Source organism: Myotis daubentonii, chromosome 6 (genome assembly GCF_963259705.1).
Source record: "Myotis daubentonii chromosome 6, mMyoDau2.1, whole genome shotgun sequence".
Lineage (NCBI taxonomy): Eukaryota > Metazoa > Chordata > Mammalia > Chiroptera > Vespertilionidae > Myotis > Myotis daubentonii.
Genome location: NC_081845.1, coordinates 67,646,499 through 67,665,621, shown reverse-complemented (window position 1 = coordinate 67,665,621; position 19,123 = coordinate 67,646,499). Strand labels below are relative to the sequence as shown.

Genomic DNA, 19,123 nt, shown 5'->3' with positions numbered 1-19,123 from the left:
AATGGAATGATTCACAGTCCTCTGAAGGACACATGATTCCCTCCATAATCACCATGGGTCTTTTTTGTTTCCACAGAGCATCTGTACAACCACCACTGCATTTTTGCACTTTTTCTTCTTGGCTTCATTCTGTTGGGTTTTGACGGAGGCTTGGCAGTCATATATGGCTGTAACTGGAAAAATTAGAACACGGCTTATAAGGAAACGCTTTTTGTGCCTTGGATGGGGTAAGCATGATAATAAACCCTTCCGTGATCTTGTTATGATCACTTTGAATACTTATATAATAAAGCAATAGAGTATAATTACTCTAAGACTACTTTAATTTGTCCGTAATTTGATATATGGAAGTTGAAATATATGAAGTTGGCCATTTTTTAACATTCTTTAGGCATTTGGAACTTTAACAAGGAATACTTATTGGATGACTACATAGATAGCTGGTAATCATCAGTGAGTAGTGTAAGATGAGGCCTGAGGTATCTACAGGCTGAGAAAAGCAGTGTTCTATGCTGATATGTTCTGAAAGTGCAAAATCTTTTAAAATGTTCAGGGCTCAAGGTCATGTACACTAGGCAAGTACGTCCCACAAGAAAACTCTGAGGAATTCATTCTAAGAGCACTCAGAACTATTAAAGACTACAGCTATTCACCTCACGGGGAAAAGCCCACTTAGAGATTGAATGAAACCTCATGTATAGTCAGTTGGGGCCTCAAAGGAAAAGCAGAATTGTTGACAAACTGAGAATTAATTAATTCTTTGCCTATCTTTAATAGGATTTTTTTTTCTTAAATTGTCTTATGAATTAGACATCTTGAAAGTCTATGCATTTTATAGGGTCAATTCTAATGTTTAATTAAAATTTATTAATTTGTTTAATTTAAGAAACTAGTTTTAGAAAAATCCCAAGATGTTTGCTTTGAGTTTCAAAAGACTTACACTAAAAACACTGAGAACTTGGGACCAAATATACAACAAATACTGAATATACCAGAGACTGGAGAATAGGATGCTTGAGGGAGCCTGGAAAACTACCAATAAGTGGATTTATTACAATACCAGAATAATTCATGCTGGGAAAAATAGGATCAAGAACACTTAAGGATTATCCATCAGGTTTCAGCAAGGGTCTGTCATGTCTGATAAATGTATTCAGGCTCTTTGTCCTAATAGAATAAATGAGAATGCCATTAAGAAATTAGAAAATGTATTCTACTTACACTTTCATAAAATTTTTGTCTGGATTTCATGTCATAGGCCTTTCAAAGTTGGACTGGTATTGAATTTTTTCATCAACTAGTACCATAGATCCAAGACATATAGGTTGCAGTTAAGAAGACTTTCCTTTAAGTGGCGATTGTTAGGATTGGCAACTACCTTATTTAATAGCATTACCAAAGATCTTAAGGGTAGGTTTCAGCTGGTCTCCAAGTTTACAGCTAGTATTAAATGACTCTGGGTAACAAAAGTGCTAAACCGATGGTGCTAAATTATCAGGAAGTCTGTGAATGGGCAGAACGGTGGCATACGAGTTTTATTAAGTCAAAGTAAATTTAGAAAAACATTTAAAAATCTAAATTGTATAGGATGAAGAATATTAATTCTTCAGCTATGACCCAAGAGAATGTTTTTTCCTAATGAAATTTTTCCAGTTAATTAAAAAAGTCAACTAATGACATGGCATATCATGATTTAATTATTTATATACTAGAGCCCAATGCACAAAAATTCATGCAAGAGTAAGCCTTCCTTTCCCCAGCTGCCAGCACAGGCTTCCCTCCAGCACCCGGGACCCGGGCTGCTTCCCTCCTCCAGCTGCCAGCAGGCACCCAGGACCCAGGTTGGCTTCCCTCAGGCCATCTGCAGGCACCCAGGACCTGGGTTGGCTTCCCTCAGGCCCGGCTTGGTCAGGAAGAACGTCTGGAAGATGTCCGGTCTAATTAGCATATTACCCATTACCCTTTTATTACATATATATATATATATATATATATATATATAGAGAGAGAGAGAGAGAGAGAGAGAGAGAGAGAGAGAGAGAGAGAGAGAGAGAGAGAGAGGAGAGAGCACGCAGTATTTGTTTAAAAATATGGTGTGTCCCTTGAAGTGCTCTTCATAGTTCTTGTCATTAAATCTCATGAAGGAATATGATGCCACTTGAAAAGACTCAGAAGACATTAGCAGGAAGGAGGGAAAATGATAGGGAGAGAAAAAAGGTGGATGGAGAGAATGCAAGAAGGTGGTTAGATGATAGATTTTACAATCATGGTCTTTCAGAAAAGAAGGCATGGCCAAAGCTTAAAAAAAGAATATAAACAACATAGATTAGACTAAGCTCTCTTTACCAAAACATAGGGAGGTTCCATTGAACTTGAGTAAGGTAGATTCATATAGACATAACTAAAAGATGTTAGGTCAAAATTGGTGCAGGTATGCAGGCAAGTGAATTCCAAGAGGAACTGAGCAATGCATGGAGTGATACCTATCCAGAGGTCTGTGAAACTGGCATATATTTTCTGATCTTCATGCAGGATTATTAAAGGGGAATAATCAGAAAGCACAAAAATAATTAATTAGGGTCCTTAATCCTGTTCCTACATTCTTATTATAAGTAAAACATAAGGAATTAAGTGATAAGATTCACTTTGGTTGTGGATCCATATGTGGTCAACTGAATATTCTACTTCTGTGATATTCTATCACACCAGGAAATCCTTTTTTTTTTTTGCCTTTCTCATTTTATAACTATAATTTTTCTTTATAACAGTGTGAACCCCTAGGGGAAAAAATAACTTAAAAGATATACTAAATCTCTGTTATTAGTTTCTTTTAAACTCATGTCAAATGTGGTGGTAACCTAGCAACATCAGAGAAAGTGCACTGAGTTAAAAACCCAGCTGTCACTCTCATAGTTTTGTAGTTGAAAGAAATTTTGTAATGGAAACATACCTTATGAAGTGATTCATCTATAGCTATTCCTCCGATTTAAGTATTCGAGTTTGTCCTACCTTTTCTCGAGCCAGTATGCACAGTGGTTGTGGCGTAGTGTGAAGTGTGACAATGTTTTTCTTACAGGTTTACCAGCATTAGTAGTGGCCACATCAGTAGGCTTCACCAGGACGAAAGGATACGGCACTGATCACTAGTAAGTCTATCCACAGTGATCAATCATGTTGTAGTTAAATAAATCATCAGTGACACCTTTGGTATGAATCTGGTCTTTGAAAGGCATTGTATTGGGGGTGGGGAAAGAAGTAGGATTATGGATGATATGATTCCAAATTTCAAGGAGCTTTTGATTAAAACCACATATAGTACAATGAGTAATGTTATCAGCTTGAAGATTAATTTACGCAAAAACATAGTAGAAATTTAGTGGCAATCTCAGAAACGGCAAACTGAAGTGTTCTATCAGATGAAGGACTTTTTTCTCCAGGTATTTCATTTTTAAAAATTAACATGAAATTGTCAGGTTCAAAGTGGGAAAGCAGAATTTTATCCATACGCTGCATGGTAAAGAACACTAACTAAATGTAGACTTTGAATGCTCACATGAACATATATTTGTGTTATGAATATATATATATATAATTTCTAGATTAAAAATGTTAATTGGGGTATAATTTACATAGAGTAACATTTACCCTACTAGGTTTAGAGTTCTGTGAGTTTTAACAAATGCCAAAGTCATGTAAGCACCACCACAACCAATATAGACATTTATTGTAAGAACAAATATCGGACAAGTTATTATTAAATTGTTGTTAATTTTGAAGGCAGCATGTCAATTCTGTGGACTGAAATTAACATTGAAAAGGTGGGTGAAATGGTGGGCATGACCCTTTACATCAGCAGTGACTAGTAGGTCCCTCATGCTTTCCTCCTTTGACTCTCCTGGATTTTGCACATGCAGATGAAGAGAGGTTAGGGTATCAATGCTGCAGCATTGTTCAGAATTCTTATTTCACTTTCCCATTTCTTCATGAAACCTCGCAAAAACCTCCATTATGAGCCCCATGCCCTCCTCAGGTACCTATGCTGTGAGAGAATGAAATGTGTGTTTATATAAATGGGTTGCCACGTTCCTATCAATGCAAACCTGTATCTCTTGGTTAATTTAATAATCAAAGCTTATCTTTAGTGAATTTTCTCAGTAGTTTAGGGAAAAAGTAAAACTAGAAGAGAAAAAAATCATGGAAACTGTAAATTACCTGTTTGCTGTAATGATGGCTTTTAAATCAGTTTCACCCAGTATCTCAATGGCCTCAAGGAGGATTGGGTAAATGGCATGTCTGACTCTAAAAACACACTGTTCTTGCTTAAAAGTATATTGGAAAGATTCTATAACAGATAGAAAGCAGCATTTTACAAAACTTAATAGTCACCTTTGTACTGGAAGTCAATATAAAAATCTCACAGCAAGAGTAATTTCTCTAAAATGCTTTAACTGTCTGAAAGGCCTTATGATAAAAGTTTTTTTTCCATGAGAGGTATATATCAGTTCTCACTCATGAATTGCTCTAATTTTAGCTTCTTCCACATCTTTGCTGTGTGTGTGTGTGTGTGTGTGTGTATTAGAAAGCTTTGAAACTTGCCAAAATTGCAAGGCTAAGTGTGTAATTCAAGTTATTTGCATCACACTCCATGGCTGACACTTATCACTAATGTTTGTTAGTTTCTATCTGATGTTATTTCCAGCTGCTGGCTCTCTCTTGAAGGAGGACTACTCTACGCGTTTGTAGGACCTGCAGCTGCCGTTGTCCTGGTAAACGTCAAAATCACCTTATATTGTTTTCTTAGCCAAGGAAGACTAAAATTCATTGAATTTTAAAGTTCAATGAATTGTTATTGAAATTTGAATATCAACTGCCATTCAGTCCTTTATTACTCTAAAATATTCTTATCTTGAAGACTGAAGAATATAAAATGTGGGAGTGTGGGATTTCTCTCACAGTAATTTCTTATTTGTGAAGTGTTTGAGTAAGTTTTAACAAAGTCTTCTTTAATGTATAGAATTTCATCTATGATCTTTTCACCTTTATACTATTCTGTTTGCTCTACATAGTTATTAAGATCTCTTAATCTTCATAACTGCTGCTGCTACCAAATATCAATGAGAAAATATATATATTCCTGTACCAGAGTTTCCCAACCTTAGTCTGCAGACATTTCAGATCAGCTATTTCTTTGTTGTGGGGCTGTCTTGTGTGTTTTAGGATGTTCAGCAGCCTCCCTGGCCTCTACCTACTAGATACCAATAGTACCCGACCCCGAGTTGAACAATCAGAAATATTCATTTAAACCAGACATTTCACAATATTTCTGGGGGTAAAAACCACCCCTACTTGAGAACCCCTGCCATATATTGTGCATGAGGATTTAAAATTTTTCTCTTTGGAATTACAAAATAATTCCTATACGTGTTTAATTATAAGAACATGAAAAATTCCTACCAATTTGCCTTTCTCTCTCTCTGAATTTATTGATTACAAATCTTTCTTGTCCAATAAGTCTTTGGAAAATCTAAGAGAGTAAAGAAATGGTCTGAATTAAATACAAAGATTAATATGCTATGCAGTTGGATCCCTTTGGTTTATTGAACAACTCATTCAATAAACTGGAAGCTAGCAACATCTTTCTTAATAACTCTATGTGACTTTTTCTTCCTTTAAAGTTTGCTCTCCACTAAACTATAACAGAGAGCAGAAACTATTAATATTTCACAAGAGAAACAAAATCTAGGCATGGGTGTTAAAGGAGAGCATAGGGAAACTGGAACTGTTAGATACATTTTTGTCTGATGCATTGAATTTTTATTTAATCACTGGAATTATATCCCTAAATTACTAGGTTAATATATACATGACCTTAAAATGAAGAAACAAAGGGTATGTGTATACTTGAAAGACCAAATTGTGGGTTTTGTGGTGGTGATGAATCTCCCCATGATTAAATTAGAAATTAATAGAATCCATGAAATACACTTTTTCTCTTAGTTCAGATAATGAGAAGAAGATCAGACCCTTGATTAAATGGTATCTTGTCAGGAAGTTATGAGAGTGACACTTCCTAAGTCCTTCCTCACAGGTGCTTTGGATCTTTCCTACACCTGCAGTTGAACAAATTTCAACTTTATATTTCATTTGGCCAAAGTGTATTGAAGGAAGTAGAATTTTTTTGTGTGTTTTTTTTTCTTAACTAGTCATCCTGCTTGTGAAAAACTAGTTTCAATATAGTCTTCACCTATTTGCACCAAGATTCTGTTGATGGTGGAGGGTAAGGGGTAGGAAGGCAAAAAGAAGAAGTGTTTTTCCTTGATTATCTTGGTTTCAGTGCGGAGCTGGACTCCTTGATCAGGAAGTGAGTAGGTTAGAGAACCTTGGGTGTGCCTCATGAAGAGCTGCTACAAATAGACCACAGCTGTCTCAGCAGCTTTTTACTATTTTGCTTAAGAGAGAAATGTGTGTGATTTCATTTCACCTGTATTTAAATCCCTTTAAGTGAGAGTCAGAATCTTAGAAATGCTGAGACCTGTTGAATAAGGCACATTATGGGAAGTGGTATTAGCATCCATCTTTTAAAGGATCCTGGTGAGTTGAACAGGCTTTCTCCTTTGTCTTGAAAAGCACTGTGCACAAAAATGCTGCCCACCCCACAGGAGAAGTAGGAAATTAGGCATTCTGTTCTCCCTGCTGGGGGCAATGACAAGTCCTTAGCACCTTTGGCAGCCTCACACTGTGAGACTCAAAATCTTTTGACTCTCGGGCATAGGGTAAAACTCATTTAGCCAATTGACTTTATTCAGGGGTGACTCAGAAAGAAGAATGCCAGATTGGCATAGTATGGCACCAATGAAAAGTTAGGCAATTGAATGTTCATGTACTCAGTGTTAACTACAAAACAGGGAAATAAAATGTACCCACTGTACTTTAAAACTTGAGAGTAACACACCACTGTTATATTGTTCCATATTCCTTTGTACACTTATGCATATTGGAGAAGGGCTTCCTAGTGGGAGTCTTTAAAGGAGTGTTTTCAGGATAAACAGGGACCCAATTCCCTTCATTATCATTGAAAGGTCAACCTTTGTTTCTGTTTGACAGGTCAACATGGTGATTGGCATTTTGGTATTTAATAAACTTGTTTCCAGAGATGGGATCCTAGATAAAAAGCTCAAACACAGAGCCGGGTAAGCTGCAATTGGTGGATTTTGAAGGTTCTTTACCAGTGAACCCCATACCCCGATTCCAGATCATCAACTGCATTTGACTGTGCCTTGAATTTTGTTCTTGATGAACAAATCTGTCTTGGTAGATCCTGCCATGCAAGTTTCCAATGTGCTATTCTTAAGTAATGTAGCCAAAATCTAAAAATTAAAAGGACCATTAAGAAAATCTGGGTTTGTGTACATAGCCTGTGTGTAAGATAATATTATCTAGACTTAAAATACTTGTCCTTACGTGAGGACAAGCCACCTGGTTTTGGTCACAAGGTTCAGGAGGGTAGACTGAACATAATGTCAGTATGAGACACAATGCAATTGGGACAAGCAAACCTTAGCAGGGTGAAATAGTGCATTTCTTTGATTAATTACATATATCAGAAAATTTTTTGAAATAACCATTTATGAAACATTGTTCTCATTCTATATGACATTTTGATGATAACTTCCTGGAAAGAGATTTGTAATTTTCACTTGCACATTTTAACCATTTATAAAATTTAGAAAAGCATTTTATTGTTATTGTACTATCACGATATCTAATAACAACGACATTTTATAAACAGATTGATAGAAGCTTTTCAAGGTTACAGTATAAATGCATCATAAAAATTTGTAAAAGCCTAAATGAAATATGAATAACTTTAAATTTCCTTTTGTATCTTTTATAGTTTATAGCTTTCTCCTTGCTGTTTATACCTTTATTCAAAATTTACCCTACAATTGTTCTGATTTCTTTAATAATTCATGATATTATTTAATAGTCATAGCATTTGATGAACAACTGCTGAGAATTTTAGGTCCTTTGTGTTTTTACAATCTGTGTAATGATTTATAAGACAGTTCATGCATTTTCCCTCTAGTAAAAGAATAGGTTTAATGGTTTTCAGTATAAAAATTTGATATCAGAACTTCAGTGGTGTAATAAAAACACCATTAGAGATTCCTTTCTGAGGGGGAATCACTTCCCTCTTAGAGACGTTTTGTTCACTTCAGACGAGTCTCCATGGCATCTTTAAATAGGCAGACTTGAACTTGTACAGATGCTGAGTTTTCTATACCATTTGAACTTGGAACTTTCACATTATTACTCTTGTTTGTCTGCCACAGTTGGAATTGGAGCAATTGAATCTCCAGTTCTGTCTAGATTAATGATGTAAGAATAAATCAATCATACTGAGTACTGGGTATAGGAATTCAGTTGAAGTGAAAACAACCATGTTCAGTACCTAGCTCTAGCTCTGCAATCTACTAGTTGTGTGTCTTTGGGCAGGTTACTTACTACTCTTTCTGCCACAGTCTTCTCACCTATAAAGTGGCTCTTGCCTCATAATAGAGCATATGAATATAATGTGTATAAAGCATTCATTAGAGTATCTAGCAAGTAGGAAGCTCTCTCTCAACAAATGGTAGCTATTGCTATGACGAATGACATGAGGACGCCAAGCTGGACAAGTTGTTTTCAAAAATCTGAGTTATATCAGTCACACTTCCATGATTCCACCATTCATGACATTGAGGCCAGAAAAAGAGAGAAAGGTGGAAGAGGACATACAGGGATAAATAGTGATGGAAAAAATAAAATAATAAACCAAACAAACAAAAGAAAAAGATGAGATCATTAGGATGAGTATAATGGTAAGAGTATATTAAATTTCAGTCAGTATTTTCCTCATTTAATTACTTTATATGCAATATCTGGTTTGATTCACATAGCTCTTTGTAAGGGATAACATAGGTTTAGGAGAAATGAAAACATTGTCACATCACGAACTTAGAAATTAGCCATTTCGATCTATATATTAACCTTAAAATTTCCATCTCAAAACATATGATAAGAAGTTACATCTGGCCGAAACCGGTTTGGCTCAGTGGATAGAGCGTCGGCCTGCGGACTGAAAGGTCCCGGGTTCGATTCCGGTTAAGGGCATGTACCTGGGTTGCGGGCACTTCCCCAGTGGGGGATGTGCAGGAGGCAGCTGGTCGATGTTTCTCTCTCATCGATGTTTCTGACTCTCTATCTCTCTCCCTTCCTCTCTGTAAAAAATCAATAAAATATATTAAAAAAAAAAAAAAGAAGTTACATCTGTTTCCCTGATAAAACTGAGTCAAGCAGTGTTTTTCTGGTGCAAAGGCCACTGCTGGAGAAATAGAAACGGTATTAAAAGCAGAATACTACTTACTGTCCACAGCAGAAAAAACTATTCACAAATTAATGACTACAGCTTTAAAATTTTTTTCATCTGTAATATGAAATGCTGTTTTAGTTTAAGAATACATAGATTGACAGTTGTTCTCTATTCCAAAGTGTGATTGAAAGAACTGTTTAGAACATAGGAGTATTTGAAGCTAATTTTACTTCACAGAGAAAGCTCTGAGGGCAATAATAAAGACTTCAATGAAGAACAAATAATCAGAATTAACTAAAGAAACATTGAGCAGGCAGCTAATTGATTAACTTAACAATTGATCTTTGGGTTGTTTGAATATACATATATATTAAGCATTTATTTTGAATCAATTTCTCCTCCCATTTTTTTCTATTTCTTTGTCCCCTTCTTTTTATGATCAGTTATTAGAAACCACCAAGAATATAGTTTATGTTCAGTAAGTATTTAAAACAGTCCTAGCTAGTTTTGCTCAGTGGATAGAGCATCAGCCTGCAGACTGAAGGGTCCCAGGTTTGATTCTGGTCAAGGGCACATGCCTGAATTGTGGGCTCAATCCCCAGTAGGGGGCGTGCAGGAGGCAGCCGATTGATGATTCTCATCATTGATGTTTCTATCTCTCCCTCTCCCTTCCTCTCTGAAATTAATAAAAATATATTTTAAAAAAGTAAAAATAAATAAAACATGAGTGAATGACTATGTAATAAATAATACAATAGCTTACAAGTTTTATAATATCCAAATTATATTAAATGTTTCTAATACATAAAATATATTTACCAAGGGTATTTATTTCAAATATCAACACATCTTGTATAAAATAATAAATAGAAATAATGAAAGCAAGATAAAATATAAAATGACAGGTGTCTTTTCAGAACTCCTCAAACAGAATACTTCATTTTTTTCTTTTTCTTTTTTTTTCTTTTCGCTGCAGTGTGACTTCCTTATCTACTATGTACTTTAAACTGCTTTACTTGCCTACCTGAAATTAAGGGGACTACTGTACCAGGACCTCATACAAATCTCATAAGACTTTTCCAAAGAGCAGAAGCATATTTTCTTCCAGGGAATTTTTTATAGTCTTAATAAACCAATCAGATAAAAATTTTTTCTAAGGTAAAGAAATTTGCATAAGGAATTAGAACTTGTAGACTTCAAGATGCCCCTGGACTAGACAGAACAACCCGAGAGAGCAGTGCAATGATTGTGTTCAGACTCTGGTGCTTGAGTAGATACTGGTTTTACCTGAACTTACGGGAAATACAGTTGTTCTTTTAATTGTTTGCACTTTTGTTTGATAAATGCATAATTTCCCTTATAACAAAGAAATGAGATTTTATTTTTCATTGCAGCAACTCAATTTAGCATCTAGACTATGTGTTCTTCATAACACATTAATCTCCATAGCGGCTATGCAAACTAGGAAAAAACATTAGATCTCTCTAGGAAATCTATCTGTCTTCATCTCCATTCATATCTAATAATAGTGTTCTAAAGGTGTCCAACCAGTTAATGTCAAGCATAGTTTCAACGGCTAGCTGTGACTAAGGAAAGTATGTGTAGACCTTTTAGCCAGTCTCAAATAAAGAGAAATGAGTATTTTAAATACTTGTCTTAAAATACATTTTTAGAATAGACCATACTTATTCAAATTCCCTTTTTATCAGGGCTAAAATACTTATATTGTTTACTGAAATTATTTTTAGTAATCTTAAATTTTCAATCTTAGTTCAGAGTATAGAGGCATGGCATCCTTAAAGTTGAGAACGATAGCCATGATCATGTTTGAAGCACAAACACCAAATAGCCTATCTCCTGTGATAAAGAAAACAATAAATGACTAAGGCATGCCTTTTAATATTAATCTAGTGGGATGTAACAAGATTAAAGACCCTCAAATAAATAGGGCAGTGGTTTTATCCTTTTTTATATTTTGCTTTTTCATTTTTATTTTATTTTTAATTCTTTATTGTTTAAAGTATTACATATGTCCCTCCCCCCCATTGTCTTCTCCCAGCCTGCCCCCACCCCCTAGCCCATATCTTCACCCCTGCATTGTCTGTGTCCATTGGTTATACTTATATGCATACAAGTTTTTTGGTTGATCTCTTACCCCCAGCCATCCCCCACTCAATCTCCCCTGCTTTCCTTCTGAAGTGTGAAGTTTTTATTCTTATTTGTTCATCAGAATAATCTGTGCAACTTTAAAAAATGCTGATGCTGCCCTGGCCAGGTGACTCAGTTAGTTGGAGCATCATCCTGTACACCAAAAAGGTTGCAGGTTTGATTCCTGGTTAGGGTAAATACCTAGGTTGCAGGTTCACTGATCGATGTTTCTCTCCTTCCTTCCCTCCCTCCCTCCCTCCCTCCCTCCCTCCTTCTCCCTCTCCTTCAAATCAATAAACATATCCTGGGGTGGGTGAGGATTAAGAAAAAAAATATTTTTAATTTAAAAAAAGACTGATGCCTGGGTCCCATTAGAGTTTTGGAGTTGGATACATACATATAATATTCAGCCACTATGGAGAATACTGATGTAGGTACTCATTTGGGAGTAATTTCAAACATATTGGCATACCCATTGAGACATTCATGAACCACAGTGGAAAGACTATTGGTTACCTATTATTTTGAAAACTTTAAAGAGATGTGGCTAGTACAGATCTTCTGGGTTGAATCAGTAAAGGGAATGATTTAGTATTATATTCCCCACCCCCACATCTAACTCTGAAAGCTTTGATTTTTCTCATGGGGTCTAAAGATCAATCTACTTACTTAATAGCTTTCAGATTTATTATCCCATGTAAGCACTATTCACAAATGAATGCACTTCTTTAAAAGATACCAGACATTCTGAATTATGAGCCTCTTAGGATTTTTCTCTGTTCTGCCTTTATTATACACATAGTAATGTAAGTCCACTATAAAATTATTAAGAAGAAAAACCTACTGGCCAAACTTATATTTTAGACATAAACACCACATGGGAATGGATGAGAGAAATATACCACAGAAAATTATTTCAAGGTATTTTGAATTTTGATTCAAGAAATATCTTTTTGTTTTTTTCCTGAGAGGAATATGTTCTCATAAACCAGTCATTTTTCAAGGACTCTTTTCTAAAGCAAAATACGTATAAAGTTTTTCTATGTAGTGACTTTTTTCTGTGGCATAGTAGATTGAACTTGAATTATCTGAATCCAAATTTACCTGCAAAATTTTCTAGACTAGAAGAGACCACACAAATGCTATTAGATGGTGCCTATGACAAAATGCTCAGAAAGGGTATTTTGAACTTAATAAAAGAATATTTTTAATCTAATGATTATGTTCAATGTGTGTTATTAGAGCAGAACGCTATCACCCTTTTTATGATCAACTAATATGTCATCAAATTTTATCAGCCCTTGTATTCAGCCCCTATATCCTAAAGTATAGACAATACATTGATGCTATAAGACATTTCAAAATATAAATATTTTGAGACAAAGGCTATGCTTTCCACACATGACTAAAGACCTAAAATAAATATCTTTCTATATTGGACTTCTGAGATACATATTTATATATCAAAAGCTTTTCATTGATATTATGTACCTTTTGCAAATGACAGTGAAAATATTTGAAGCTGGGAGTCCTTACTTGTTTACCAGGGGTCTGAATAAAGGGTTTTCACTGTATGTCTATACGAACATATACTTATGTTTAACTCAATGTATCGGGCAACTTTGGTCTGTAGACACAAGAGCCATTTATGGTGTAAATGATAGAAATGTGCTTCGCATGCAACAAAGGCCCAAAATATTAAAAGGTAAATGTTACAAAAATAATGTGTAGTATAAATGCACCTTTAAAGCAACCTAGAACATTCATTCTTGATAAATATACTTTTCTGCATGAAATCGTATCTAAAAGCTAACTTACAGCAGCAACAATTTTTTGGTGACAATTCAATATTTTGTTCTTTTTGTGGGTGTTCTGTTTGTTTGCAGTCAGATGAGTGAGCCTCATAGCGGTTTGACGCTCAAATGTGCCAAGTGTGGAGTAGTTTCAACAACAGCTTTGTCAGCCACCACCGCCAGTAACGCCATGTTAGTCCCAATCATTTACATCTTCTTGTTACAAATCTTTTACAGTGCATGTGAGAAAATGCTATGATGGGAAAAAAAATATTTGCTAATATTAGTGCTAAGAGCATACTTAAATATTTATAATTGGCAACTTGCCTTTATAACTATTGTGGGATTGTCTATAAAAAATAAAGAAAACTATCAAATGTTTATCTGCTTTGTGGTTTCCAAGTTAATGGTCTTGGTGCCACATAAAAGAATGCTTTGTGGAATGGGGGTTTGGTTATTGCCTGGCATGTGACCTGCAGCTGTGTGATGCGGCTTTCTCTGTCTCAACAGGGCGTCTCTTTGGAGCTCCTGTGTGGTGCTGCCCCTGCTGGCTCTGACGTGGATGTCTGCAGTTCTGGCCATGACGGACAAACGCTCCATATTGTTCCAAATACTTTTTGCCGTATTTGATTCATTGCAAGGTTTTGTGATCGTCATGGTCCACTGTATTCTTCGGAGAGAGGTGAGAAATGTAATTCTTGTGACAGAGATAAATGATGCTTAAAAGAGTATTTTCCTTGTTGACAAACATCTTTTATTTATTTACTTATTTTAAGATATATTTTTATTGATTTCAGAGAGGAACGGAGAGGGAGAGAGAGATGGAAAACATCAGTGATGAGAGAGAATCATTAATCAGCTGCCTCCTACATGCCCCACACTGGGGACTGAACCCGCAACCCAGGCATGTGCCCTGACCAGGAATGGAACCATGACCTCGCAGTTCATAGGTCGATGCTCAACCACTGAGCCACGCTGGCTGGGCAACATCTTTTATTTTAGTATCTTGATCTTCAGATTAAAGCTCGTCTTCTCTAAAGACAATCATTTGGGAGTCAAAGCCAAAAGTGAAGTTTTGAGGCAAAGTTCAAGAGGGCTCCTTGGACTCTGAGAATGATGGGTTGAAACAGATGTGACTATGCAAGGGAAACACAGCCAGAGCTGCCAAGAACCAGGGAGGGTAGATGCCAGAGAAGCTATGATGGAGTCATAGGCATAGATAAGTCTATTAGAAAAACTGGTGGATGTGAGAGTAAGGTGTCCTATTTGTAAAAGGTATAGTTTGTAAACACAATGCATTAATATTTCTCCAACCCATTCCATAACTTGTGCATCTATATACAGTATATCCCCAGTCCTCATACTTAACTAATTTATTTTTAGATGGAAATGTTAAATATTAATGAACAGTTACTAAAGATGAATGATTTTGATGTGGATGCTTATACTCAGAAAATACGAAAAAAAGTGCACAGTAGAGCCTAGTAGGCAGTTATTGTTCCCAAGAAGTGTAGATCAATAATTATAGCATTCTCCAAGATGTGATTGAGATTATTGTGAGGGAAAGAAGTGGTCCTTCAAAGTTGAGACACTAGCTTGCACCAAAACCATCCAGAACAATGATAGATTTCAGCCTTGAGTTGTTGAGGGATAAAATATTATTTTCCAACCAGTGCAAAAAATATCCCAAGTGCTTGCAAGCATTGACACAGTATTTACAAGGTTTATGAGTCAGTGTAGCATCTACTCTGGGGATTGTGGCAGTTAACACACACAATGACACAGTGCCATGCTAATAATTTTGAGAAAATAGCCTACGCTGTCATTTTGCATTATCTATCTTGTTTGAAAATTTTATTATGATGTGCACATCGCCCAAAGGCACATGTGTATATGAGTGTACACCATGCAGTTTTTACAGTGATGTGTGAAGATAATCAAAGGCTTTTACCTCATTTCCCAGATGGAGAGAACAATATCTGAAGTACTTTTAGTACGATATAGATGTCAGCAATAAACTCAAATGTGTAGTATAAGAACATTATATGATGAAAACAGAAAAACGGTGACTTCACATGGCAAAAGGAAGGTATTTCATCATTTTTAAAAAGTTGATTTAGTTCACAAGTTGACAAGCTTTCCTATTCCCTCACCACAAATTTCTACCTAGAATATCAGCATTAAAAATCTTCCAAGTATCAACTTCTTTACGGACCAAAGTTAAGTAAAACTTAAAAGGAAATTGAGCCTGGCCAGTGTGGTAAGTGGCTGAGCATTAACCCATGCAACAAGAGGTCACCAGTTTCTATTCTGGCTCAGGGCACATGCCCAGGTTTCAGACCCCATAGAGGGCATGCAGGAGGCAGCAGACTGATGTTGATGTTTCTCTCTCATCGATGTTTCTATCTTTCTCTCCCTCTCCCTTCCTCTCTCTCTAAAAAAATCATTGAAAACATATTTTTTAAAGTTTTAAAAAAATAAAAGGAAATTGAATAATTTAGGGCTCTGTTGTTCTCCAATTATAACTGACATACGGGTCCTTTGTATTAATATTATCTCTAATATGTTTATATAACAAAATTGTTCTGAGTAGACACATGATATGCATGTTTGATGATTAAGGATGAACAATATGGGTTTTAAGTAAGATACTTGATATTTCTACATGCAATTTTCAGAAGATATTGATACTTTAAGTGTTAAGGAGGAAAAAAGTGTCCCATCTCTAAGTCAGTCTCTCTTTTTCTTCAGAAATAAGCTTTCTAGATAGCCTTAGGCTATTATCAATATATTAGGTTTTAAAGTGACAGATATTTTGATGGCTTATTAACAATTTTTTGCTGCTTACATGAAGAAAAGTACTTGGCACAAAAATTCATTTTCATCAACTTTTTTATACTTGCTAATTGGACTAATAACTGTGAAAACATGATTTAAGGATAATTAAATTAAGTCATATGAAAATGCTTCTGCTAAAGTAGGTGTCTGTAAATACGTTTTCCATATTAATGGGGAATAAAAATATGGCTATTGGCCCCGTTGTTGTCACATTTACAATAATTAGTTCAAATTGAATAATTTCATAGCTGCTAAATTAATAGCAGAGTGTCATAACTTGCTTTCATTCCAACATGAAGTAAATAATTGCATATCCAATAATCTCACATTGACCCTAAAAGTACCCTGTAACATTCCTGTAAATACACAGGGATAGGGCAAGTCTCTTTCAGAATTCCTCAGAGGAAGTAGTTACTGAAAAACCAAATGGATCTCACTCTTTAGATTCTGTCAGTTCTAAGGAACTCATTATGATGAGGCCTCCTTCGGTTCACAGAAATCTCATGACCTTCTGAAGGTATTTGGCCTGACACTAGCAATGGGTCTATCTCATATCACCTGTGATTACACTGCCCTAACACTAACTTCAGCCTAGGAGAATCAAAGCATCTTCCCACATCCTCAATGTTGCCTGTGAACAAAGCAGTCCACAAAAATTCACCAAAGCAAGTGGACCAAATACATACCTTCCTGTAACATATTGAGTAATAACTCCTATCTGTTAATGTACCTCATAATCCTGTAGTAGACCCTGGGCATATAGAACTGTCTCTACTGCTTTTTTTTACTTTAAATGTTTTTTCTTCATAGTAATTCAAGATAATTTGTATGGCTTTTTCTTTCTTAAAAGTGTATAAGCAATATAAAAAATATTTTCTCAACTTGGAGAGTGAGTAACATATATGCACATTTCTATGTAGCTTTGACACACACTAACATAATTTGGTTGTTGTTAGTCTTTAATGGTTGTTCCAATAAGAATTCAAAAGGTTTTACCCTATTTACTTTTGCAATCTTCCTGTGAAGGGGGTGGGTGTACACAGGGGAGGAATATAGTCTTGCAGTTTAAGAAGGAGAAAAGAAATGAAATACTATAACTGTGCCATTTCAAATGTGATGTGGATGGGTCTTAATTTATTTTAAAAGTGCCTTTGCTTTTAGTGGGCCCAATTTTATAACCAAAATTATTTCAAGTCGGGAGGGAAGGCAGGAATCACTCTGGTAGTGAACTCAATTATATTCCACTTTTTAAAAAAAAAACCAAATTGAGTATTTGCATAACAACTTGTGTGACCTCCAGAGCTGACATCTTAATAATTACATTTCATAAAATTTGTATACTTGAAAATACAGTTTCTTCTTCTGGAGCACCTTTCTCTTTTATTTTATGTATTCGTTTGTTTTTAATCCTCACCCAAGGGTATGCTGTACTGATTTCAGAGAGGGGAGAAGAGGGAGAGAGGAAAAAGAGACATTGATGTGTGAGAGAGATCCATCTGTTGTACCCTGACCAGAAACCGAATGCTCCAACCAACTGAGCCACGCCAGCCAAGGCAGCACCTTTCCTTTTAAATTGCTTTAGTAGATGCCTCTGACAAAAAGAGAAAACAAAGAGGCAATAAGAATTTTTTTAAAAAATTAAACCATCTGATTTATCACAACACATTTCTCTCAGTAACGAAGCCTAGACCTCAGGCTGATTCTTATGCTACCTAATGATACAGAATCTAATAGAACAAATACAGATGCTTTCCTTTATTGATCAGTCATTTCTTGATTAGAGTTCATTTGCATTAAGCACATAAGGACACTTACTATTTACTATTCTCCACATTGCTATGGAAATGCAAACTACACAAGAGTTAGGAAATCTTTTAACTAGTTACTGTTGCTAGGAAACCACTTTCTAGGCGCCTGCACATTCTTCTCATCTGTCCTGTCTCTGGCTGCGCCTGGCTTTAAGACAATCTTACAGCTCAGTGCGTGTGTGTGTGTGTGGGGGGGGGGGGGTATAACAGGACTGTGATACAAAATAAACTACATTAAACCCTTTCCCTAAATGGAAGGGAAAAAGCAAAGTGCTTAAGTGGATAATTTTGTTGTATCAGTCTTTGGGGATCCTGTGGCTGTTGTGTAGCATCAGAAGCAGGACCAAGCTCCTGTTGCTCCTCCCTCAGCACTGGCAAGAGGTCCAGGCGGCACAAGGTGAGGCCCCGTCTTCATGCAAACCCATGAAACAGCTTGTAGCAAATGCTTAAAATAAACATGAACAGATCTTCCTTCTTTCTCTCTTTCTCCCACGTGCCTCTACCTTTTTCCCCCAAAAATTCTCATTTGGCCTTTTATTTCCCTACAGATAAATAAAATAATTTACAAATACATGACAAGTGAATTATAAAACAGACAAGCATCCTTGCCTGTCTTATTTGTCTTATTTAAAATCAATATTTTCCCCAAATAAAACATTTTTTTTAAAAAAAGTAAATGAAGCCAATAGTGATGAAATAACTAGATAGCAATTTTAAAAGAAGTCGTATTGCAAAAAACTGTAGTTCAGTTGGAGAAACTGTAGGAATGCCCAAGCCTGACTATTTATTTACATAGGGATGACTCTGCAATGGGAGGGTTTACCCTTTAATGAGGGGTAGGCAGGGCTTTCAGTGGGTCTTTGAAGATGAGGGCATAGTTGATAGGAGACTTCAAAATATAATGGGTCCTGAGGGGATTTTTGGGGGGGGTGATTGGGGATGTTGTTGGAAGATTAAGGAAGTGGACGTTTCAACTAGAGGAAGATGAAGAGTGGTTATTGGACATATGGTTTGCATAGAATGGAGTTTATGGTGAATAGCAGAGAGTTGATTCTTTTCTGGGACTACCTGGACCACCTAAAGGCATAAACCAGGAGATTTATATGATTCTGGACACAGAGTGATTTTTTTCAAGTGGCTCTGCCTGCAGCACTAAGCGAAAGACAATACTGATGACATTTGAG

At 35.9% G+C, this 19,123-nt stretch overlaps 1 protein-coding gene across 3 annotated transcripts in view; it reads left to right on the top strand.

The window, feature by feature from the left end:
• The window catches only part of ADGRB3 (adhesion G protein-coupled receptor B3), a 700,018-nt gene that overhangs the window by 640,058 nt on the left and 40,837 nt on the right, over nt 1–19,123 (top strand). For 2 of the 3 annotated variants that reach the window (XM_059701274.1, XM_059701275.1), the window contains 6 exons: nt 77–227; nt 3,077–3,146; nt 4,700–4,766; nt 7,105–7,190; nt 13,387–13,485; nt 13,804–13,975. In XM_059701274.1, the coding sequence (XP_059557257.1) occupies nt 77–227; nt 3,077–3,146; nt 4,700–4,766; nt 7,105–7,190; nt 13,387–13,485; nt 13,804–13,975 (645 nt within the window). The remainder of the gene's footprint in view (nt 1–76; nt 228–3,076; nt 3,147–4,699; nt 4,767–7,104; nt 7,191–13,386; nt 13,486–13,803; nt 13,976–19,123) is intronic. The other variant, XM_059701276.1, reaches the window with a different exon arrangement.